The 24781-nt window shown below is 47.2% G+C and overlaps 1 protein-coding gene and 1 long non-coding RNA gene across 3 annotated transcripts in view; both read left to right on the top strand.

The window, feature by feature from the left end:
• The window catches only part of tanc2b (tetratricopeptide repeat, ankyrin repeat and coiled-coil containing 2b), a 325118-nt gene extending 304176 nt beyond the window's left edge, over positions 1–20942 (top strand). For both annotated transcript variants that reach the window (XM_084079120.1, XM_084079119.1), the window contains 9 exons: positions 895–988; positions 1595–1728; positions 2398–2521; positions 3468–3643; positions 4890–5022; positions 13223–13314; positions 15155–15301; positions 17049–17149; positions 17443–20942. In XM_084079120.1, coding sequence (XP_083935246.1) covers positions 895–988; positions 1595–1728; positions 2398–2521; positions 3468–3643; positions 4890–5022; positions 13223–13314; positions 15155–15301; positions 17049–17149; positions 17443–19687 — 3246 coding nt within the window. In that variant the 3' untranslated portion in view covers positions 19688–20942. The remainder of the gene's footprint in view (positions 1–894; positions 989–1594; positions 1729–2397; positions 2522–3467; positions 3644–4889; positions 5023–13222; positions 13315–15154; positions 15302–17048; positions 17150–17442) is intronic.
• Positions 20943–21055: 113 nt separating this feature from the next.
• On the top strand, positions 21056–23894 carry LOC311060835. Its single transcript, XR_014602331.1, has 2 exons — positions 21056–22250; positions 22290–23894. It is a non-coding gene; the product is annotated as an uncharacterized lncRNA (long non-coding RNA).
• Positions 23895–24781: the final 887 nt, after the last annotated feature.

Below are 24781 nucleotides of genomic sequence, written 5' to 3'. Positions count from 1 at the left end.
GGGTAGTGTTTCCTGAAGAGGTGGGTTTTCAGCCTGCCGTGAAAGATGGGCAGTGACTCTGCTGTCCCGACATCAGTGTCTCTGCTGTCCCGACATCAGTGTCTCTGCTGTCCCGACATCAGTGTCTCTGCTGTCCCGACATCAGTGTCTCTGCTGTCCCGACATCAGTGACTCTGCTGTCCCGACATCAGTGTCTCTGCTGTCCCGACATCAGTGTCTCTGCTGTCCCGACATCAGTGACTCTGCTGTCCCGACATCAGTGTCTCTGCTGTCCCGACATCAGTGTCTCTGCTGTCCCGACATCAGTGTCTCTGCTGTCCCGACATCAGTGTCTCTGCTGTCCCGACATCAGTGTCTCTGCTGTCCCGACATCAGTGTCTCTGCTGTCCCGACATCAGTGACTCTGCTGTCCCGACATCAGTGTCTCTGCTGTCCCGACATCAGTGACTCTGCTGTCCCGACATCAGTGTCTCTGCTGTCCCGACATCAGTGACTCTGCTGTCCCGACATCAGTGACTCTGCTGTCCCGACATCAGTGTCTCTGCTGTCCTGACATCAGTGACTCTGCTGTCCCGACATCAGTGTCTCTGCTGTCCTGACATCAGTGACTCTGCTGTCCTGACATCAGTGTCTCTGCTGTCCTGACATCAGTGGGGAGTTCATTCCACCACTGTGGGGCCAGAACAGAAAAAAGTCATGACCACAAACATTATATGTATTTGGCCTCAGACCCCCATCTCAAAATATTTTGTTCCAGGGACGCCCCCTCCTCCCCAGAAGCAAAGACTTTAGTTAAAGATGTTCGCTTGAAAAACATATATATATTCAAAGATTTGAATCTAACGTGACACAGTATGTGTTCCCGTATTAACTCCAGCCTTCTCTTCCCACCAGATCGTGTCCTATCTACTGGACCTACCAGAGAAGGATGAGGAGGAGGTGGAACGAGCTCAGATCAACAACTTTGACTCCCTGTGGGGAGAGACAGGTAGGAACTATGACCAGTGGTGTAAAGTAAGTAAGTACATTTACTGAAGTACTGTACTTGAGTACAATTTTGAGGTATCTGTACTTTTACTTGAGTATTTTCAATTTCCAATACTTTTACTTCTGCTATTACTATTGTACTTTTACTCCACTACAATTATTTGACAACTTTAGTTACTAGTTACTTTTCAGATATAAATTATGATATTATGAAAGTACATTAATCACTTTAGCCCTATTTTATACCTAGGCTATTTGAAAATAGTAGATCTACAAGCTCACAACGCGTCGCGATGCGACGCGTTGTGAGCTTGTAAATCGGCTATTTTCAAACATTTTAGTACTTTTACTTTTGGCACTTTAAGTACATTTTGATGCCAATACTTTTGTACTTTTAATCAAGTAAATGTTGAATTCCGGACTTTTACTTGTAACGGAGTATCTCTACATTGCAGTATTGGTACTTTTACTTAAGAACTTTACTAGAAACTGTGGACAATCTCCCTGCTTTCAAAAAAACGCCTATGTTCATAACACTGTACCACCTCTCTCTCTCTCTCTCTCTTCTCTCTCTCTCTCTCTCTCTCTCTCTCTCTCCCCCCTCCAGCCCTGACGGCGGCGTCGGGTCGGGGGAAGCTGGAGGTGTGCCGCTTGCTGCTGGAGCAGGGTGCGGCCGTGGCCCAGCCCAACAGGCGGGGCATCGTGCCGCTGTTCAGCGCCGTGAGACAGGGACACTGGCAGGTGAGAGACACCGTTCTGTTTCCTTAGACCGGGAACGCATCTGTGTCATTTTAAGATGTATTTGCCTATTAACAAATAGCAGATCTAGGGCGGCAGTGGCTCAGGGGTAGAGTGGCCGGGTAGAGTGAACTGGAAAACCGCAAGGTTCCCAGTTCGATCCCGGGCTGGGGCGCTCCCCTAGAGTTAGTGTGGAAGTGTCCTTGAGCAAGACACTGAACCCCTAATTGCTCCCGATGAGCAGGTTGGTGCCTTGCATGGTTTCCTCCGCCATCGGTGTATGAATGTGTGTGTGAATGGGTTAATGGCACAATCCATGTAAAGCGCTTCGGATAGAAGCGCTATATAAATGCACCATTTACCATTTTACCATTTAGAAGCTCATCGCGCTCTGTGCCGCGCTATGAGCTTGTAGATTTGCTATTTTTGAATAGGCAAAGAAATCTAAAAATGACACAGATGTGTTCCTGTATTGAATGGATTAAACAGAGTTATTATAGTTAACTAAAACTGTGTGTGTGTGTGTGTGTGTGTGTGTGTGTGTGTGTGTGTGTGTGTGTGTGTGTGTGTGTGTGTGCATGTGTGCGTGTGTGCGTGGGTGTGCGTGTGTGCGTGTGTGCATGTGTGCGTGGGTGTGCGTGTGTGCGTGGGTGTGTGTGTGTGTGTGTTCAGATCGTGGACCTCCTGTTGACCCATGGAGCTGACGTGAACCTGGCTGATAAGCAGGGCAGGACCCCACTAATGATGGCCGCCTCAGAGGGGCATCTGGGCACCGTGGAGTTCCTGCTGGCACAAGGTGGGACCCCCCCCCGACATGCTGCCATGATTTAATGTTCAATTACCAGCGGGAACCAGAGAAATGTACATTTTCTGGTGAAGATGGCTGCTGTGCTAGGCAGTCGCTAGGTCGTATGAGGCGGTTGCTAGTGTGCCAGGTCAATCCCTAGCACCACCTGAAGTTGTTAATTAACTATTAACACATTGACTGCCAGAGTGTATTCATAATGTACTCACCCCAGTGCCAGCGATGTGTGTTTTATAACCTTTTCAACCGGTCACAGAATTGTTATATCCATTAAAATCGTTTCTCTGGCTGTGTTCGTAAACACACACGACAGATTTCTCTCTGCCACTCCCAAACAGGCTGCAAACGTCATATCCGGTGGCTGTAGACGTATTTCCGCCCCGTTTCCGCAGGCCATCTTAGCTTAGCTTAGCTTATGATCGGGTTTCAGATCGTTGGTAAACACAACGACGATAACTGTTCGTCGTCCAGAGTAAAGAAATATACAACCGGAGCTCTCCGTTTGTTTATTATACCGTGTGAAAAACCGTGTTTTGCCCTATTTTGCCTAAAAACAATTGACACTTTTATTTTTTTAAATAGCAGATTGTATATTTTCAAATATCTGATGTATATAGAGTTAAAGTAGTTAAACTGATTGTGGTATTAACAATTTTTCCTGTGGACCCCCTGAAACCCCCTCAAGGACCCTGGGGAGTCCCCGGACCACACTTTGAGAACCACACTGCCTTATTATAAAGACGTTTTATGGTCATTAATATCGTCTCTGTCAGGTGGAAACCTCACATGTTCGCAAATGTTCGCTTTAAAAAAACATATATTCAAAGATTTGCACACATTTTCACGATTTTTCAAAAATAGCAGATCTACAACTATTTTTGAATAGCCCAAAGACATCTATCCCTTTATAAACCTCTTGTTGTGTTTCTTCTCCCAGGAGCCTCTCTGCCTCTGATGGACAAGGAGGGGCTTACGGCTCTGAGCTGGGCGTGTCTTAAGGGTCACCTGGCGGTGGTGCGCTGCCTGGTGGAGAACGGCGCGGCCACCGACCACGCCGACAAGAACGGCCGCACGCCCCTCGACCTGGCTGCCTTCTACGGGGACTCTGAGGTGGTGAGTGGACCGTTCACTGAATACTTTTTTTTTATTGATTGATTGAATGTTTTATTGACAGAAGGCCGATTCTATACAAATGCCTGTTAAATCAGTAGTTCTCACCCTTTCATGATTTTCATGATTCAGACGTACAAGCTCACAGCGCTGCACGAAGCGCTGTGAGCTTGTACATCTGGTATTTTTGGATAGCCAACATCGAAAATGACACAGATGCTTTTAATGGGTTAAAAGTAACAGCAGTACGTTTTTTTATGTATTTATTTTAAACACTTTATTAACACATTAATTAATCTGCTGGTGCCAGTGTTTTTTTTACCTTATATTGACGATCTTTGGAGAGCCACGGGAGCCACGGTGTGCACGCGGATGTAAACAAAGCGTGTCTGGGGGGAAGGTCTCGTCTATCCACCAGAACAAAAACATTTTACCACGATCGCCCATTTTGTTGCTATCGCCCGTTGAATATGGCTTGTTTCGACAAAAAAACAACAACTAGAAAATGTGCTCCTCGGAGCACAAGTCTCCGCCAGCAGACCCGTGCTATTTTAACCAAAGGAAATCACTTACCCTATCTTTAACCATAGTTTTCTAGAAATGTTCTGATTCTTAGATTAGAACATCTAAGGATTAGAACATGTTAGCTTGGCTAACATGTTCAATCAGCCAAGCTAACATGTCCAATGTTAGCTTGGCTGATGGCACTGATGTCACTTTGAAACATGTAAACAATGTTTTGAAGTGACACACCTATTTATAGGGCTCTATTTCGTCATGCGTCTCGCTAGCCAATCAAAGCACACCCTTTCAACATATTGTCACGTGTCACGTGAAGCTTGACCAATGTTAGCTCGGTGGACACGCGGAAGGACAAGAACGAAAACAATAGTCTCCTGGCGGAGACAATAATCTGACTAGATGTGTTTTTCTACAACTCCTAACATAGGAATGGATGGAAGTGACGTTTTTTGGGATGACGTCACATCCGTCCATTCCTTCTATCAGAGTCAAGGAATCATTCATAGATTGCGTTAGAGCGCCCTCTTTTTTTTTGTTATTGACGTACGTCAATGGTGGGCAATTTGTTAAAACAGTAGGCCTCTTTAAAAGCATCAACAGATTGCGGTGCCCTCCATGCCAGAGCAGGATGCCTTAGTGGTCGATCGCCCATGCATGACTCAATCATCTCTTTTCCTCTAACCCTAACCCTCCATGTGGTGGTGGTTGTTGCGTTGGGTCCGTTCAGGTCCAGTTCTTGGTGGACCACGGGGCCATGATCGAGCATGTGGACTACAGCGGCATGCGGCCTCTGGACCGGGCTGTGGGGTGCAGGAACACCTCGGTGGTGGTGGCCTTGCTCAAGAAGGGAGCCAAGATAGGTAAGAAGACCACAGGGTGCCAGCCCCCCCCCCTCTCTCGGCTAGCAACACCACACACACTACATACTGTAGCCCTATAGCGCGATGGTTCTCAAATGTTTTGATTTCAAGGACCCCCATAACTCTGAGAGCGTGCGGAATGGAACCAAATGGACCCCTTAAGGGTCCATTTGGTTCCATTCCGCACGCTCTCAGAGCTACATACATTTTAAGCGTCCGTTGGAACCTCGTCGTGTAGTCTCGCGAGCCAGGCTGCTGCCTCTCACAGTTAAAATCAAAATATTCAAAGCACATAGGGCATAGCAGTGGCAGCCATTTTCTGGTTCCACTCCAAAATAGTCAATGCATTTTTTCCCATAATTACCAGGACCCTGGATGGCTTGATTCTAGGCTTAAAATAATTGATATAAATATTTTTGGAAAGGACCCCAACAAAAAACAAGTCCGCAAGGACTTTTTTGGTCGGACCTTTTAGACAAGTAAGTATTATAAATGCTACTGTGTTGTTTTACATTCTTTTGCCTAATACAAATTTCAATCAATCAATCAATCAATGGCAAAAATGCATTGACTATTTTGGAGTGGAACCAGAAAATGGCTGCCACTGCTATGCCCTATATATAGCTTGCTGCTGATCAGAAATGGAAATTCAAAAATAAAATGTTACGATATTAATTATTAAATATATTTTCGTGAACGGAAAGGTGACAGCTTCTGTTCTCAGCTTTCGGTACATGTGTAGTTTCAGACTCTATATACTCGCATTCAGAGATTGTGGAATAGTCGAATGGCTACGCAAGACTATACTCCTCATGGAAACCCTGCGGGGGTCCATGGACCAAACTTTGAGAACCAACTGGCCCGGCATTTAAAGCACACAAAGGGCACCGCTCTAAATATAGCACCCCCTAATCGCCACAAGTTACACGGTGAAAGGTTATTTTGGCCTGCCCCCCCCCCCCCACACAGAAACCATTTTGAAAACTGTTGCCACGCGCCAGCAGTTGAAAAAGGTCACTTATTGTATTTAATGTCTGTGTGGACTGGAGCGCAAAGAGCTGCATGAAAGGTGCTCTGAGAACCATAACGGCAGAAGGCTTTAACAACGCTCCCCTTCTTTAAGTTCACGGCTTCCCCGCCCTGTTATTTCACTGCAGCTAGTGTTGGGGTCGTTCGTGAGTGAATCGTTTGGAAGGAACACGGGTTATTTTCGTTTTCGGTGAACGGAATCAAACTAGTTCCCTTATACCCTCAAAAACAGGGACGTGCACAGATAGACTCTAGGTGGTGCTAGAGCACCTGCCCTTTGCCCTCTTGACCAGAAGTGCCCTTTTGAAAAAAAAAAGCAGGGGTCTTCAACAGGGGGTCCGGGACCCCTAGGGGGTCCTCAGAGTTACTACAGGGGGTCCGCCAAATCTTTATGTGATATGATTTTTCTTTTTACCATAACCACTCGAAACCTAGCATCCCTTTTCTGAGGAGAACTTTAGCCAAAAATAGCAGATCTACAAGCTCACAACGCCTCGCGCTGCGAGGCGTTGTGAGCTTGTAGATCGGCTATTTTTGGCAAAGAGGTATAGGTGTAGAGGGAAAAAAGAGCAGACCAAGTAAACAAAAAAAAGTATAATTTACTTGAGCGCCTGCCCCTCAAAATGTCTGTGCACGCCACTGAACATTTTGATTGGTCTAAAGAGTTGATGTTCCTCTTCCGTCATTGGACCGAACCACGCGAACTAACCGAACGGTGAACAAAATGATTAGAAGTGATCTGTTTCTAAGCGAACTGAACAAAATGACTTGATGCACTGAAAACGAGCGCTATAGTTGGTCCCATCACTAACTGCAGCCAATGCAGGCCATGGATTCAGGCTTCCTGTCTCCATGTAGCTTTAACCCCTCCCCCCTCCACCACCTCCTCCACCTACCACCACGCTGCTACCACCACCACCACCTTGCTAACGGCGTGCTAGCGCCCCCCCGCTGCCTACGGCTGACGCTGCACCATTTATTCATGGCTGTTGATGTGTGTACCTGCTGTTTATTGCTATGTTCTCTCTATCTGTGTCTTTAGTTGGGTTTCCATCAGGGACGTGCACAGATAGACTCTAGGTGGTGCTAGAGCACCTGCCCTTTGCCCTCTTGACCAGAAGTTCCCTTTTGAAAAAAAGAAAAAAAAAGTTTTTTTTCCCCAGTTTACAGCAGGGGTCTTCAACAGGGGGTCCTCAGAGTTACTACAGGGGGTCCGCCAAATCTTTATGTGATATGATTTTTCTTTTTACCATAACCACTCGAAACCTAGCATCCCTTTTCTGAGGAGAACTTTACCCAAAACTAGCAGATCTACAAGCTCACAACGCCTCGCGCTGCGAGGCGTTGTGAGCTTGTAGATCGGCTAGTTTTGGCAAAGAGGTATAGGTGTAGAGGGAAAAAAGAGCAGACCAAGTAAACAAAAAAAAGTATAATTTACTTGAGCACCTGCCCCTCAAAATGTCTGTGCACGCCACTGACTCATGTCACACGTTTCTAAACGGGATTAAAGTCAGAAATAGTCAGAAGATCAGCGTGAGAACATGTGACTTCTGTTCCTTCTGCTTTTATGTGAATATTAGGAGTTGGTTCATTGGGATAAGCAGTAGGTGGCACTATTTCTCCAGTCAGGTGATATGCATATTATTAGACCGATATTCAGTATTTATCTATTATTATTTGAGTGCCGCACTATGAGCTTGTAGATCTGCTTTTTTTTTTTATCGTGAAAATGTGTGCAAATCTTTGAATATATATAATAGTTTAACTCAAATCTTTGCTTCTGGGGATTCTACAAATGTCTTCTAAATCCTTTACATTGCTATATATCAGTGGTTTTCACTCTTCTTTCATGTCAAGGACCCCCAAAATGATATGTATTTGGCCGAGGACCCCCATGTGAAAATATGTTGTGGTCCAGGTCCAGGGACCGCCAGAAGCAAAGATTTTAGTTACAAATGTTCGCTTTAAAAAGATATATATATATATATTCAAAGATTTGCAAAGATTTTCACCATTTGTCACAAATAGCAGATCTACAAGCTCGTAGAGGGGCACTCGGTACCGCGCTATTAGCTTGTAGATCTGCTATTTTTGAATAGCTGAAGAGGTGAGTGCTAGGGGGTGAGGTGGAGTTTAGCATTTAGCACATTTAACTCGGCTAAAAAAAGATGGTTCAAATTGTCTGCTATTCCACTCAGGTTCTTTTATGCACGGTTCAAAGGTTTGCATAAAGAACAGGTGGATGATGGAAACCCAACGTATTTATTTCTCTCTCTCTCTCTCTGTCACACGTAACTGTTTTTCTTTCTCTGTCTCTCTCTCTCTCTCTCTCTCTGTGTCATCATGTTGTCTCTCTCTCATCCTCTCTCTGTCTGTGGTAACAGAGGCAGGTGGTGGTTTTTACCACTAGCGGGTGCTGCTGCTTCTCTTTCTCTGTGTTTGTTTAATTTCCTTATTTCTATTTTATTCTTTAAATTCCTTTATTTGTTTATTTTACCTTCCGCTTCTCACTGCTGCTTTTTTCTGTTCTTTTTTTCTCACTTTCTCCTCCTCCTCCTCCTGCCATCACCTCCTCTCTCTCTCTCTCTCTCTCTCTCTCTCTCTCTCTCTCTCTCTCTCTCGTTCCTCCTCTCACTCCTATGCCCCCCCACCTCCTCTCACCTCCCTTTATTCTCTGGCGAACCTCTCCCCCCACTCATGACCACCCAACCACCCCCCTCCTTACCTTTCCTTCCCGTACACCCCCCCCCCCCCCCCCCGGCCCTTGACCCTCCCCCCCGCCTCTTTCTCCGGCCCCCCAGGATGTCAGACGCTGCCCAGTCGGCCCCGAGGTAAAGCCGAGGCTGTCGACTTCTCACCCCAGCAGGCATTTTGACAGCTCTATATATATCTGCTCTTTTTTTATGTGTTTGTCTTCTGTGTCGTTCCTCACAGTGTCAGCGAGGCTAGCTTAGCTTAGCTAACCCAACAACACCCCCCCCCCTCTCCTCTCAAACTGACAAACAAAAAAATACAAACTCACACTTGAGGTATTATCACTGCCAGAGGCATTGAACCCTGAGGTAGACGGTTCGCCACCAAGGCTGGTTTATACTTTGTAGCGAGCCGCTATCGCGCAACAAGCTAACAGCAGATGTACAAGCTAACGATGCGTCGCGCTGCTACGCGTTGTTCAACACATTCGCAAACGGGTGACTTATTTATTTATTCATATGTTTATTTGGGAGGGACAGTACATATTCACACACACTGGTTGATGCTTTTATTTGACCTTGTTCTTAGAATAAATGGCGTGGCTTCAGCACCTTTATTATCATATGTTATATTTGTGTTCTTGGTGGATGTTCTCATCGTGACACAAACTCTTGCAATGCAATGTAAATACGTCGCATTTAGCAACCATTTCCATTCGATATGAGTTACGATTCTGTCCCTATCGGGACATTAACTCGAACGGCGCCCTGTCGGATGAAGCAGACTGCGCAGCACGGCGACTCACTCGCCTCACGGCTCGCTCGGCGATGGCTCTTGTGGTGGCTCACGTCCGCTTTAGACGGTGCGCTCCTGTCGTTTTAATATTTTTTGGGGGTTTGAGAACGACACTTCCGCAGTCCTGGAGTGTGGAAGTACGCAAGACGGCACCGTTTGACGTTTGTTCTCATATTGTCCCAAGAAGTCAAGATAATTATGCATTTTGGGGGAGTGAGAGTGTGTTGCGTTGTTAGCTTTTGTACATCTGCTGTTTTTTTTGCTGCGCGACACCCGGTGCACCACCAGGTATAACTGTCCCTTAATGTCATCAGTGGGGATTGAACCTATAGAGAGGTAGACCAGAGGCCCTTACACAACGGGAGCTTGACGAATAAACCAAACCGAAAATACGCCCGGAAGAAAGAAGAAACTATCAATTTGGTTACGTCTCATTCACACTGGTGGATGCTTTTATTTGACCTTGTTCTTAGAATAAATGGCGTGGCTTCAGCACCTTGTTATATTATTATATGTTATATTTGTGTTCTGTGTGGATGTTCTCATTGTGACACAAACTCTTTAAATGAATGTGAATTAATGGCTCCCGGTGTGTAACGGATCTTGAGTTGTGCGCCTGAGTCGCGTACCGAAAATAGCGGATCCACAAGGCCTGCTGTTTGTCGGTGTGCAACAACAACCCATTCCAACGGGCCCTTCATGTTCCATGGCTCGTGCCCGCAAGCATGCCCACTAAACCCCGCCTCCAGGGGTCCCGTGTGACGTTGTGGTGTGACCGCTCTTCCATCCCACTAAGGAACTGCATGATGACAGTCAGTGGCCCTGCACCACCCCAAACCCCCCCAACCCAGACCCCAAACCCCCCAACCCAGACCCCAAACCCCCCCAACCCAGACCCCAAACCCCCCAACCCAGACCCAGACCCCCAACGCAGACCCCGACCCAGACCCCGACCCAGACCCAGACCCAGACCCAGACCCCCAACCCAGACCCCAACCCAGACCCCCAACCCCCCCAACCCAGACCTCGACCCAGACCCCCAACCCAGACCTTAACCCAGACCCCAACCCTTACCCCCAGCCCAGACCTTAAAGGGTCTACACCATGAATTTTTACTTTTTCTTAATTTTTGTGTGTTTTTGGTCTCCCCCACCTCTCTTCTGTTCCAAAAAATACCCGACTTCGAGCATGCAGGCTTTCATAGGCTATCTGTGGTTTTTATGTAAATTGGTCTGAAAACAGTCCGTCAGATTTGTTCCCCCTGCCTACGTCACGTCAGGGAACAATTCCTCCCGTTTTTCAGTTCCAACCAAAAAAATAAATGAAATAAAAATGTTTTTCTTATTTTTTTCATATATATTTTTTAAAACTTTTTCCACACAGAACCAGGAGATAACATGCATACAAACTGGCTCAATAGCGCCCCGTGCCAAACAGGACAATGTGGTATTGCAGGTGAAAGTGCTTTATAAGCCAGAGAGAAGTTAGTTGGAATGAGTATATCTGAGGCTTGATTTAGGCTCAAACCTTTTGAACAACGTTTGAGGGACATAAACAATATGATATTAAATATTATTATTATTTTTTTAATTCATGGTGTAGACCCTTTAACCCAGACCCCAACCCAGACCTTAACCCAGACCCAGACCCCAACCCAGACCCCCACACTCACTAGTGTTCATCAGGGGTTTTTTGTTCAGTGGTGCTGCATGTGTTTTGTAATGCCTTTCTGCACCCCCCCCCCCCCCCCCCCCCCCCCCCTCACTACATGAGATCCAGGTTTAGCGTCACGTTGCATTTTGTTCTCGTTGGTGTTGGTGTCACCTCCCTGCAGGTCAGGTCAGAAACATCGATGCCCCCCCTCGTGGTTCCACCTTCCAACCTCTCTCTCTCTCTCTCTCTCTCTCTCTCTCTCTCTCTCTCTCCCTAACGCCTGCACAAATCTTCTCATCTTCCTCCTTGCTTGCCTTCCTACTCTCTGTCTCCCTTGTGCAAGACCCCTCCCCCTCCTTCTTGCCATCTATTGTTTACTCTGTGTGCGTGTGCGTGTGTGTGTGTGTGTGTGTGTGTGTGTGTGTGTGTGTGTGTGTGTGTGTGTGTGTGCGTGCGTGTGCGTGTTACATGTGTGTTGAGTACAGTTCTTGTTGTTGTTGTTGTTGTTGCAGGGATATGGAAAAGGCAACAGCCACAGAATCCCACTCATGAGGCTTTGATCAGAGATGGGATTTTTTTGTTGTTGTTGATGATGTTTTGGTTGTTGTCATTGTGGTTGTTGTTCTTCTTGCATTATTCCTGTTCAGTTTGTGCCATTCCATTCCTATAATGTACAACACTGGTATCTTATCAACAAGATTCCAGTCTTGTAGGAATAAAGATCCAAACCTTGAAATAAAAAAAGTGTTGGACAATAATTTATCAGAGAGCAAAGTGGGTGGGACCAAACAGAGCAAAGTGGGTGGGACCAAACAGAGCAAAGTGGGTGGGACCAAACAGAGCCAAGTGTGTGGGACCAAACAGAGCCAAGTGGGTGGGACCAAACAGCATTGGGATAGAAAATATACAAAATCATCAGAGATAATCGTTTATTATTGATTCAAGCAGCATTAATCACTTAAACCCCATATCGTCTCTGTGTGGTGCATCAAAGTATAATAATGCTTTATGATGGGTGATGGTGTGATGGTCCCACTGGCCTGGTGTTCCATGGGGAATTAAGGAAAACAAACATCTCAAAAGGTTGTACGTTTTCATTTCAAAGACCCCTGTAACTCTTAGAGTGTGCAAATGGACCCGTTCCATGTGTACACTCTCAGAGTTACAGACCTAGTAAGGGTCCTTTCGGAACCCCATCCAAGGAACCCTTGAGGGTTCCCTGGACCCCATTTTGAGAACCACCGCTGTAGAATGATCAGAAAACGGTAGTCTATTCTCTCTGCCTCTTCTCCCTCATCCTCCATTTGGTTATTGTTGTTGTTCTTGTTGTTGTTGTTAAAGCTGATGTAAGTAGTTTTCTGCTGACATGAGCAGATTTTGCTTATTTTTATTTTTATTTTTAAACTGTTTTCATGTTATTATATTCTGACGGCTAACAATGCTTCCCGTAGAAATCTAGTCTCTGTGACACTTCTGGGGTCCGCAGTCTGCCTCCAAAACTATATCTGTGATATCTGTGAGAAGCTCCGTCGTCAGTAGCAGCTCATTGGTGCATGAACCGGCCGACCCGGGGCTAAAATGATTGACAGACAGGTCTAACCAATCCCAACGAGGGGCACCCTGATTGGTCAGTCGCAAGTGGGCACGTATTTCTGGACCAATGACGGAGCTTCTCACAGATCACAGAATAGTTTTGGAGGCAGACTGCGGCCCCTGGAAGTGTCACAGAGACTAGATGTATTTAGGGAGCATTGTTAGCCGTCTGAATATAACGAAATAACATTTAAAAATTAAAATAAACAATCGCCAAAAAATGTGCTAATGTCAGCAGAAAGCGTCTTATATCAGCTTTAATGTTGTTGTTGTTAATGTTGTTATGGTTATGGTTGTCGTTGTCATCTTTGTTATTACTGTTGTGTCGTGGCACCCGGTGGCGTCTGGTCCCTTACGTGGTCTCTATATCTGTGGTGGCTTCCTGTCACTGTGTGCGTCTTCCTGACGCTGCTGTGTGTCACCCTGTGTCACCCAGGTCCTGCCACGTGGGCCATGGCCACCTCCAAACCAGACATCATGATCATCCTGCTCAGCAAGCTGATCGAAGAGGGCGACAGTTTCTACAAGGTCAGATCATCACCGATACGCTGCAATAACATCATGTACACACACACTGCATGAGGATGTTTCACAATAACATCATGTATACACACTGCATGAGGATGTTTCAAAATGGACAAACGTTGACCTAAAAATACCATTTTGGACAGTGGCGTGCACAGACATTTTGAGGGGCAGGTGCTCAAGTAAATTATACTTGTTTTTGTTTACTTGGTCTGCTCTTTTTTCCCTCTACACCTATACCTCTTTGCCAAAAATAGCCGATCTACAAGCCCACAACGCCTCGCAGCGCGAGGCGTTGTGAGCTTGTAGATCTGCTATTTTTGGCTAAAGTTCTCCTCAGAAAAGGGATGCTGGGTTTCGAGTGGTTATGGTAAAAAGAAAACTCATATCACATAAAGATTTGGCGGACCCCCTGTAGTAACTCTGAGGGCCCCCTAGGGGTCCCGGACCCCCTGTTGAAGACCCCTGCTGTAAACTGGGAAAAAAAACGTTTTTTATTTTTTTTCAAAAGGGCACTTCTGGTCAAGAGGGCAAAGGGCAGGTGCTCCAGCACCACCTAGAGTCTATCTGTGCACGTCCCTGATTGTGGAATAGATTTTGGACTTAATACATATTTCCCAAAGTATTTGCCATTGTTTATGTTTACAAGTGGTGCAATGGAGCACAGTGTTGCCAGATGTACGATAATTATCGTTTTTATTCGATCATTTTACCCTCTGTGCGATGTACGATCAATAATTCCAAAAATGCCCAATTGTACAATATTTTCGCCATATCACACAAATGTGTGTGAATTTACTAAATCCCCTGGCTGCTGATTTGGGATCCGGTTTAGCTTTTCAAAATAAGTCAGTAAATCAGTAAATCTGACCCTAGACCTGTACTTGGAGGCATTAACACATTGACTCGGCTCGGCTAATCTCAGAACGTCCATCGTAGTGCCAAGCTATTTCTTACCTTTTTTGTTTTTTTGATTCCGTCATAGGCCCCGCTAAATCCGTTTAAAATCCGCGTTCATTTGGTTCGACACAAACACGGGACCCGACCGAACAAAACGCTGAAAACCGTGCCGCGATCCGACACTGCATTCTGGAGAACGAGAGGAAAACGCTAAAATGGTGGATGTGGTGAGAAAAACAACAAGCCAGAGATAATGGCGTCCAAAGTTGACCGCTAGACAGGAAACGGAGGCGGGAGAAAAACCGGAAACAGTATTATTTCGTTTCCGGTCCGCCCCCTTCGAAACCGGAAGTGCAAAAAAAATCCGGAATCTGCACCTGCACGATTTAACATGGGAAAACACCCGCCCCGTAGGACTACGGGAACGGCAGTTAACGGTTGGATTTAACGGCCCGTAGGACTACGGGCCTGGCAGTGGATGTGTTAACAACACCGGTCGTGTCTTTTCAGTCCAGTTCAAGGCTTTTATTTGTGTAAGGTCCAGGAAGTTGCCCGTTTCCACGCAGCATACTGTATGTGATGTGCTTTTGTCTCGTAGGAGTCTCAAACAAGGTTGTTTCTTACAATAAATACCAAAAGATATTGTGAAATTACATATTTACACCTGTGATAATTATCTTTGGTCTGTGTACGATAGTTTTCTTTCAAATACGATCATTTTAAGCTTCCAGTACGATAATGTAAAATTACCCATCTGGAAAACATGACGCAGCAAGATATCAGGCCAAATTGGACTAGTTTACATCAAAGACACTACACAACCCAAACCTGTACCAAAGTGTCCTTGTGCTTTAACACATCATCCTGTTCTCGAGTCCCCTCTTCAGTTCGTGGACTTGACAAGTGTTTTTTAAAGGCTTTGTTTCCATGCACGTCCCAACAGAAGGGGAAGGTGAAAGAGGCGGCCCAGCGCTACCAGTACGCCCTCAAAAAGTTCCCCCGCGAGGGCTTCAGTGACGACCTCAAGACCTTCAGGGAACTCAAGGTGTCGCTCTTCCTCAACCTGTCCCGATGTCGCAGGAAAATGAACGTGAGTTCCAACGGGATCCCGTGTGTCGAGCAGTGGTTCCCAAACTTTTCAGGCCGCGACCCCCCTAAAATAATTAGAGTTCATAACTGCACTTGGAATTGTAGGCATTAGGCTACATTTAGTTTGACGGTATTAAAACGGTCTTAAAAGTCATTAAATTGTAACTTTAGTGCCGATGTCACGTGCTGAAAACAGCTGGTCTACAAGCGCGGTGGCTGTGTTGTGGACTGTTATTGACAACAAACTATAAATCAGGCTTATATCACTGCTAGACAAAACCTCCAACCAGTTTTTATGTGAGTGGCTAAAGTGTGTGTCGTTATGTCTGTTATGTCTGTTATGTCCCCTCAAAAGGAGACCAATGACAGCTCATGGTACTCACTCATATATTGACGTCATGCATAGCGTCAAATACAGAACCACCTCCGAGCATAAATGAACAGTTTGCATGATCAGGACATGTGTGAACAGTGTGAAAGCTCTGAATAGTTGGTTCATAGATGATGATCTATGCATGTATAAACACTTATAGGTGAAGTATTCATAAAGATCTCTTACATTTCGCCAACATGTACATTTGTGCCTAAATAGGCTCTATGCACAGCAGCCATATTGGGAATGAATTGGGCCCCTTCCTTACTTCCTTCACAGGTGTTACCAATAATACTAATTAAGGCTCCGTTCCATTTAGTGTAGCACAGTGGTTGTCTTATTTTCAAGGACCCCCATAAGTCTGAGAGTGTACAGATGGAACCAAATGGACCCGTAAGGGTCCATTTGGTTACACTTTGGTTACACTCTCAGAGTTACATACCCACCATAAGGGGCCATTTGGGAACCAAAATGGAGTGTTTCTAGTGAGCCAACATGCACAATATCAGCACCCTGACCAGAGTGGAACAGAGCCTTCATTAGTATCATTGGTAACACCTGTGAAGGAAGTAAGAAGAGGCCCAATTTCTTTCCAATATGGCTGCTCTGCATAGAGCCTATTGTAACAGTTGACTTGTCTTGGCCACAAGCGGCCAGTTCTTCACTGCTGCAAGGTGTGGCTTATTGGCACTGAACGCCGTATCGTGATTAGTGCAGCTTTGTCAGCGAACTGAACACCAGATAAGTTGCTCCATAGCTAAAGATTGGACTCTGAGAGGCCAGGCTGCTATTCTGCCAGTATGAATCAGGCTTTAGACGACCTCTATAGTTCGAAGGCAGTAAACTGGTCCACTCAGCAACAATGATCCAGTGAGTTCCACACTAGAGGTCTGCAAGGCAATCAGGTCCCGAAGGGACTCGATTAGGGGTCGGCCCTGGAGAAGTTTCCTATTAATAGATCGGCCTCGGTTCGGACTCGGGCTCGTTGAAATTCTCTCTTTTCATTGACAAGGTAAGGACAGAAGTTCAATGCATTTATCGCTGATAAATTGCAGACCCTTGTCGGGGCAGGGCTTGAACACGACCGGCCAGGGCCAGACTCGGGCTGGAGTTTTGGGCTTGTGCAGGGCTGTAGTTCCGGGGGGGGGGGGTCGTTTTTATTTTGTGATTTTTTAATAGCGTTTCGTTAGGTCAAGTGTCCACCCATAGAGGATTGTATAACATTAAATTCAAGTGAAAAGATAAAGAAAATCAATAATTGGGAATTCAAAGTCAGTATCACTGTGCAGTCTATGTGAAGTCTACCCATGCCATGGTGTGTTGTATTTGTGTGCAATAGTTTTGTGTTAACTCGAATCCCTCCCCATCTCTGCAGGACTTCGGGATGGCTGAGGAATTCGCTACAAAGGCGCTTGAATTGAAACCAAATTCCTACGAGGCGTATTACGCCAGGGCTCGCGCCAAACGTAGCAGCAGGTACAATCCACTCACTGTGATGCATTCAAATGCATTAAAAAATGTGCAACTTTAAAATTATGAAATTATTTTCTTATTTATTTAGACGGGACAATGCACATGAATGAACATTCCATACATGAACGTGACATTAATCAGCTGATCATGATCTCATGTAAACTAGAATTTAGCTAGAAGCTAATTTCCATCCATAGTCCCCACATAAAAAAACAACCTAAAGAGTTGATTTAAAGCGGCACAGTGCATCTTTAAGAATACCAACGTACTAAGAGTCAACCCCCTGGTTCTTCTAGGCAGTTCCCTGAAGCCTTGGAGGACCTGAATGAAGCCATGCAGCAGAGCCCCAACAACAGGGAGATCCAGCGTCTCCTGCAGCGTGTGGAGGAGGAGGTGAGGCAGTACAGCCAGGAGGACATGCTGGCGCTGCAGCCCTTCACGCAGCAGCAGCAGCCGCCGCCCTCCCCTCCCCCCACGCCCCCCCCTGAGGAGGAGGATGAGGAGGAGGAGGACGACGGGGAGGAGTCCCTGTGCCTGTCCATGCCCCTCCCCCTGCCCCTCCCCCCGCCCCCGGAGCCCCGGCTGGAGGACATGGAGCCGGTGCAGGACCTGTTCGAGGACGACGAGTACCTGGAGCAGGAGCTGGAGGCCATGTCCCTGGGCCTGCCTCCGCCCGACTCCCACGCCTCCCTGCCCGTCATCCAGAGCCCCCCGCTGTCCCCCACCCACCACCACCCCCACCCCGAGCAGATGTACGGGGGCCAGCCCTACGAGTACCACCACCCCCCCGCCTCCTCCTCCTCCATGTCCTCGCCCACCCGCGGGGCCGGCCCCTACCACACGTCCCCCTCGCCCTCCCTCTCGCCCATGCACCAGAACTCCCACTACTCCTCGCGCTCCTCGCACAACAGCCCGCCGCTCCAGCACACCTCCCCCGTGCACCAGCCCTCCTACCGCTTCAGCCCGCCGCCCCCGGGCGGGGGGATGGACCACCAGAGCCCGCCCCCGTCGCCCCTGCGGCGGGCGGCCCAGTACCGGGCCAGCCCGCCGGTGGAGGGCGGCGTGTGCCTGTACCGCTCGCAGTCGGGCTCCCCGGTGCGCTACCAGACGGAGCAGCAGCTCCCCGGGCGGCCCAAGTCGCCGCTGTCCAAGATGAGCAGCCAGCGCTCCTTCCAGCTGAGCTCGGGACCCTCGCTGTCCCAGCAGCACCACCAGGCCCAGGGCCTGTCCCAGCAGCACCACCAGGCCCAGCAGCACCACCAGGCCCAGCAGCACCACCAGGCCCAGCAGCACCACCAGGCCCAGGGCCTGCGCCTGCAGCCCTCCATCGCGCAGATCGTGCGCACCAACCAGCCCACCGCCATGGGGGGCAACGGCGGCTACGGCCCCTCCATGGGGGGCCACTCCATGGGGGGCCGCTACCAGGGGGGCTCCGTGGACGTGGTGGAGAGCCGCCTGGTGTACCAGCCGTCCCTGGACGGGCGGCCCGTGGCGCAGGTGCAAGGCAGCCTGAGCGCCGGGGCCCTCTGTCAGCACGGGGGCCGGGGAGGGGTCATGGAGGTGGGCCTGTTGAAGGACGAGCTGCCCCAGCGCCCCTCCTCTGCCTACCGCGCCAGCAGCGGGGGTCCGGGGGCCCTGCGCTACAGCCAGACGCCGCAGATCAGCCGCAGCCAGTCGGCCGCCTACTACCCGGTGTCGGAGCACGTGCTGGAGCGCCACGCCATGCCCGCCATGCCCCCGCAGTGCCAGCTGGGCTCGCCGGAGATGCCGCACATGGGCGGCAGGCGTCCCGTCAGCGCCAACACAACGGAGATGAAGCAGCACGTGCCCACGCCCCGCCCCCTCATCCACTCGCAGAGCGTGGGGCTGCGCTTCTCGCCCTCCAGCAACAACATCTCCGCGGGGGGGGGCTCCGCCTTCCGGCCCTCCTCCTCCATCCAGCAGATGGAGATCCCCCTGCAGATCGCGTACGAGCGCTCCTGCGACGACCTCTCGCCCATCTCGCCCCCGCAGGGGGGGGGGCTGTACCCGGGCGAGTCGGCGCGCTCTCGGACCACGCCCTTCATGGGCATCATAGACAAGACGGCGCGGACGGCGCAGTACCTGCACCAGCCCCCGCCGTCGCGGCCCTGGGCCATGACCTCCATGGACTCGGCCATCAGCCCCACCTCGCCCGGACAGATGGTCCAGCAGGGCTCGGCCTACAGCCCGCCCACCTCGCTGGGCAACATCGCCTACTACAACAAGACCAACAACGCCCAGAACGGCCACCTGCTTGAGGACGACGGCTACTACACCCCGGCGCCCCAGCCCTCCTCGCTCGGCAAGCTGGCCAACGGCTCCCGCGGCGGCGGCGGCGACATCCTGGAGCGCGTCAGCCAGGTGCCCACCTACCCCGACGTGAAGGTGGCGCGGACGCTGCCCGTGGCGCAGGCCTACCAGGACAACATGTACCGACAGCTGTCCCGCGACTCCCGAACCCAGGGCCCTCCCACCTCCCCCATCAAACCAAAGAGACCGTTTGTGGAGTCGAACGTGTGACGTGACGTTGGCGGACACCCCCCCCCCCCCCCCCCACGCCCCACCCCCAGGGGGGGCGGAGCCCCGTGTGGGAGAGAGAGAGAGAGAGAGAGAGAGAGCGGGAGACCACAGAGAATGTTTGGCTCTACAGCAGATGCTGCTGACCTCTTGTGTGTGTGAGTGTGTGTAGATGTGTGTGAGTGTGTGTGTGTGTGTGTGTGTGTGTGTGCGCGCGTGTGTCTGAGTGTGTGTGTGTGTGTGTGTGGCACGGAATCAGACTCATCACGTAGGAATTACGGGAAGTATCTCACACAGGGAACATGGACACACGCAGACTTCTTCTTGGAGGAGGAATACTACTAGCGACAAATATAAGAAGCCATTACTTGGCTCGTCGTTCTCTTGACGAGGAATAAAGGATACGTCTGTGATCTCGTACGGAGTCAAAGACACACACAGTGCACTATATCTACCAGGTTGTGTGGCACAAAGCGAACGCTACGCGCGACACTGCGAGAGAGTGGAAGCAGGAAGCCGTGTGAACTCTCTGTACTTGTGGATTTTTTTGCGTATCCATCTTCTGTTCTTTCAAAGTGTGCTCTTAACAAAGGTTGCTACAGTCATAGGCTCTCAACGTCCGATATGTTCGCGGTTGCGCGCCGGCATCGCGCGCCGGAAGTACGCCGCCGATCTCCAAGCTCCGAGCTCGGAGATCAGCCGTTTCCGATGCGCGATGCCGGGCCGCGCAACCAAGTATGATCGGCCTTTAACGTTACTCTATGTAATACAATATTCTATGTCCGATACTGTAAATTGCTCACGGAAAAAAAATAACTAAGCAACGCGACAACTCAGTACTTAAGAGAAAAATGACAATATTTATAATTAAGTTATATATTGTACATAGATATACAAAAACATAGTTTGGCGTTGAATTGTATTCTGTTGAAAAACCTGCCTTCACATCCCACCGCTAGGCGCCGCGAGATGGATGTGGTAAACCTGCCAGGGCGAGGAGGAGGGAGGGGCAACGAGGGACATGTGACCAACTCTGAGTGACAGAATTACCTCCATTGTGTCATATTTCACGAAGATAAACAAGCTTTTTTTTTCCCGTCGCAGTGCAGGCAAATAATCTTTTTTTTCCCGCCATTGGGTAGATTCCTGGCTAATCTCAAGCTCCCTCCAGTGGCAGTGGCGTGCACAGACATTTTGAGGGGCAGGTGCTCAAGTAAATGATACTTTTTTTTGTTTACTTGGTCTGCTCTTTTTTCCCTCTACACCTATACCTCTTTGCCAAAAATAGCCGATCTACAAGCCCACAACGCCTCGCAGCGCGAGGCGTTGTGGGCTTGTAGATCGGCTATTTTTGGCTAAAGTTCTCCTCAGAAAAGGGATGCTAGGTTTCGAGTGGTTATGGTAAAAAGAAAAATCATATCACATAAAGATTTGGCGGACCCCCTGTAGTAACTCTGAGGACCCCCTAGGGGTCCCGGACCCCCTGTTGAGGACTCTAGCACCACCTAGAGTCTATCTGTGCACGTCCCTTTGAGCTCATTATAGCGAAAGGGTTTTGGGTTCGGATAAAACGCATCGACGCACAGGTCCCCGAAAGTTATGGGAAATATGAAACGTGCATGACGCGCGCCGTTACGAGATCTCTGGGTACTGTCTAAGTTGCTGTTATAAAAAAAAAATGCTTTTTTTTTAGTTGCATGTAACGACAGGGGAAACATTCAAACGCACACGTTACTAGAATATATTTTTGCATCTACCGATTTGTTTTCTCTTTTTGGTTTTTCCATGATTCTCTTTTTTTCTTTTTTTTTCGTCCAGAGGTTTGCAGGCTCAGGTAGACGGATGCTCTACTGTATATAAAATGTGTTCAACGTGTTGTTACTGTATACTTATAAAAAACAGACCTCATGATAATGCCTTAGTGTGAAGTTAAACTAACTGCCAAGGCTTTCAATCTCGTAACCTTCCTCGACATCTTTGGCTTAAAAAAAAGGAAAAAAAGCTCCCAATCAATAAACGAACCTTTGAATCCTTGCTTAACTGTGTGCTTGTGAGGACAAGAATGAAGGCGACATCTGGGGCGGGCTGTCATTTTTGTACGAGCTAGCAGGGGGGCGGTTTTGCAGACAAATCCACAAAGGTTTCTCTCGAGAGCTCTAGATCACTGTACTTTAGACGCTACAGTTAGGCCAAGAGTGCAATACATTTTGTTTTTGAGTTTATTCCGCTTACATGGGTTGTAAAAAAAAAAATCATCTTTTGGCGTTATGGTTACAGGCTCCATGTGTCATTTAATAACTCATAACACGTATAATATATCAGAATGTGGTGATATGCCTCCCCTGTACTGAAGATGTTATCCATGATTTACACTGTATGTCATTGCGTCGCACGGCGAAAATAGCCGCTCTACAATCTCACCACAGCTTGTGAGCTTGCAGATCCGGCGATTTCCGATGCGCCACTCGTCTGGCACGCAACTAAGTATAAATTACTGAGAAAGATTTGAACATATACTGTATGTGTAGTATGGTGAGACATACAGTATAACATTACTGTATGTGTAGTATGGTGAGACATATAGTATAATATTACTGTATGGGAGGTATGTGGTGAGACAGGGGGATTAATGCTCAGCACCGAAACACTACTGTACACAGACCACTGTTAACTAAATAAGGTTTTCCTTTCTTCTGCATCGGTTTAAAAACATTAATTTTTTACCCTGAACCATATTTTTTAAGTTTTTCGACCATTTCTGCACTATAAACATGCCTGTGAAGTTATTTAACTGAGAGTGCACTTTATGTATGTTACTTATACTTTTATTGTTGATGATTGTGCAACTTTGGAGAAAGTGGACGCGCGGTCGGTTCGATGCCGGGATGGCCTACCCCCCCCCCCCCCCCCCCCCCCCAAGCCAGTGATAAAACTGGACTATCATCGGGGCAGCAAACAGCAAACGAATTTAAAAGCAGGTGAATATGTATAGACATTTATAGCACAAGTTCTGCTGTATATATATATATATATCCTCGCACCTAAACCATGCCACTCTCTCCAGCTCTGGGTCTCTCATTCAGGCGATTTAGTTCCGTCGTGAAGTATACATTCAACAATGGCTGGCGTCTGGTTCCAACCCCTCTGATCCGCTCCTCGGTGCGTTATTTAGAACAACATCCGTCAAAATGCAATTGGTTTTGCTTGTTGCTCCAAGTTCAAAAGAATCTACCGCAATTGACGACATGAACCCCAGCGTCCTGTTTCCGGGGGGGGGGGGGGGGGGGGGGAAGAAAGTAGGCGACGCATTCTGCGAAAATAGCCGATCTTCACGCTCACAATGCGTCGCGAACTTGTAGATCGGCTATTTTCGCAATATCACGTACAATGAAGTGTATAAAGTAGGGTCTGAGTGGTTGTGTGACATTGCAATACAGTGAGTATTTGGAGCGTTGAGTCCTAAGCGATATATGGAGTCCTCTGATAATAGACGATAGAATTCAGAGACGGTCTCTTTAATCTGTCCGACCCTCAATTCTCATCTTCCACCAGAGAGGTGTCCATCAAATCATCATCTCATAAATGAAGGTATGGATTTGTAATATACTTAATTTCAAACATGGGTACTTGGGAGATGAAGCCTTTTTTTCTTTGGTGGGGGGGAGGGGTGGGGTTGTTTTGTTTCTGAACTGTCAATGTATATTATTTTTGCTGTAAATAGACGGATGCATGTCACATTCTTTACCATGAGCTCAAGCAGAAAACCTGTATAGCAAAAGTTGTTCAGATTCTGGTGTGTGATAAATACCGTTTCAGATTTTAAAAACCATAAGGAGTCCGAACGTCCGTCCGTCCGTCCGTCCGTCCCCACCCCACCGAGAATATCATCGTTTTCTTCCTTTTTTCTTTGAACCTCACCAGACAAAAAGCAAGACTCTTATAAAAAGAACGAAAAAGAGATGATTTTTATTTTATTTTAATGTATTTGCTTGCTGAGCGGAGTTCTCTTGTCTGTAAATGTGAGCTTTCAGATCGCTGTGATTAAAAACGGAGAAAAAAAAGAAGAAAAGAAAATGTTTAATTAAAAACAATAAAAAAGAATGTGGTTTTTATCTCATAACTGATTGTAATCTGTACAGTCATAAAAAAAACTATGTATTGAAAGAAATAAGAAAACATATTTATAAATGGTTCAAAGCTGAAACACGCACCTGCATGTCCGTTGTTTTTCTACCTTACATGAGAGGGTTATTCAAACCATGGACCTAATATTGTGTTGACCAGTGGTTCTCAAACTGTGGGCTGGGACCCCCAGGTAATTCGCTTAATGTGCAACATTACTGTTCTCACAACAGTAAAAAAAAAAACATACAGTATAAGTGTGTACAGGGTATCTGTTCATTTATAAAGTGACAATTGAATGACTTTTAAGACCTTTTTAATACTTCTAAAATAAATAATAATAATAAGAGTATTGCTGCGTCAAAACAATACTATTTTTGATATAACACATAATTTAAATATACAAAGAAACGACTGACAATAATCAAAGTGCATGATGTACTGTAGCTATATCATGGCAAAAATAGACCCTATATTTAATTATGTTCTACTTTAAAATATTTTCTAAAATAGCTAAAGTAATCGATCTACAAGCTGACGTAGACACATTGTCAGCTTGTTTTTTTCTCATTTGTTGAATATTTAAGAAAATAAATTCAACAGAATTTATGCAAAGATAATTGTGATTATCTCAAATAGTGATAAAGTAATAATTGTGATAAGAACCAGTATTCTCCATAGGAGCAGAGTTGATGAGTGCTGGGATACATAGAACACTGCTGTCCACATGTTCCATTTAGTGTAGTGTGGACCACAGGGATCAACGGTTTTACACGGAGTGTCCCTTCATTAAGTCATTCTATATCATGTATATTGTCGCTGTCGGGCAGAAACCTTGTATCTACATATTTCATCTTTTTGTTTTTTCATAAATAAATGCCCCATTTTATACTTTATCATATGACAGTGAAAATGGCAGATCTCTAAGCTCACAATGCCACATATTTTTTTAAACTACTCTGTGTATGTGTATAT

This window comes from Gymnoscopelus microlampas, assembly GCF_963454915.1.
Source record: "Gymnoscopelus microlampas genome assembly, chromosome: 14".
NCBI classification, from domain to species: Eukaryota; Metazoa; Chordata; class Actinopteri; order Myctophiformes; family Myctophidae; genus Gymnoscopelus; species Gymnoscopelus microlampas.
This window is presented reverse-complemented; position numbering and strand designations above follow the sequence as displayed.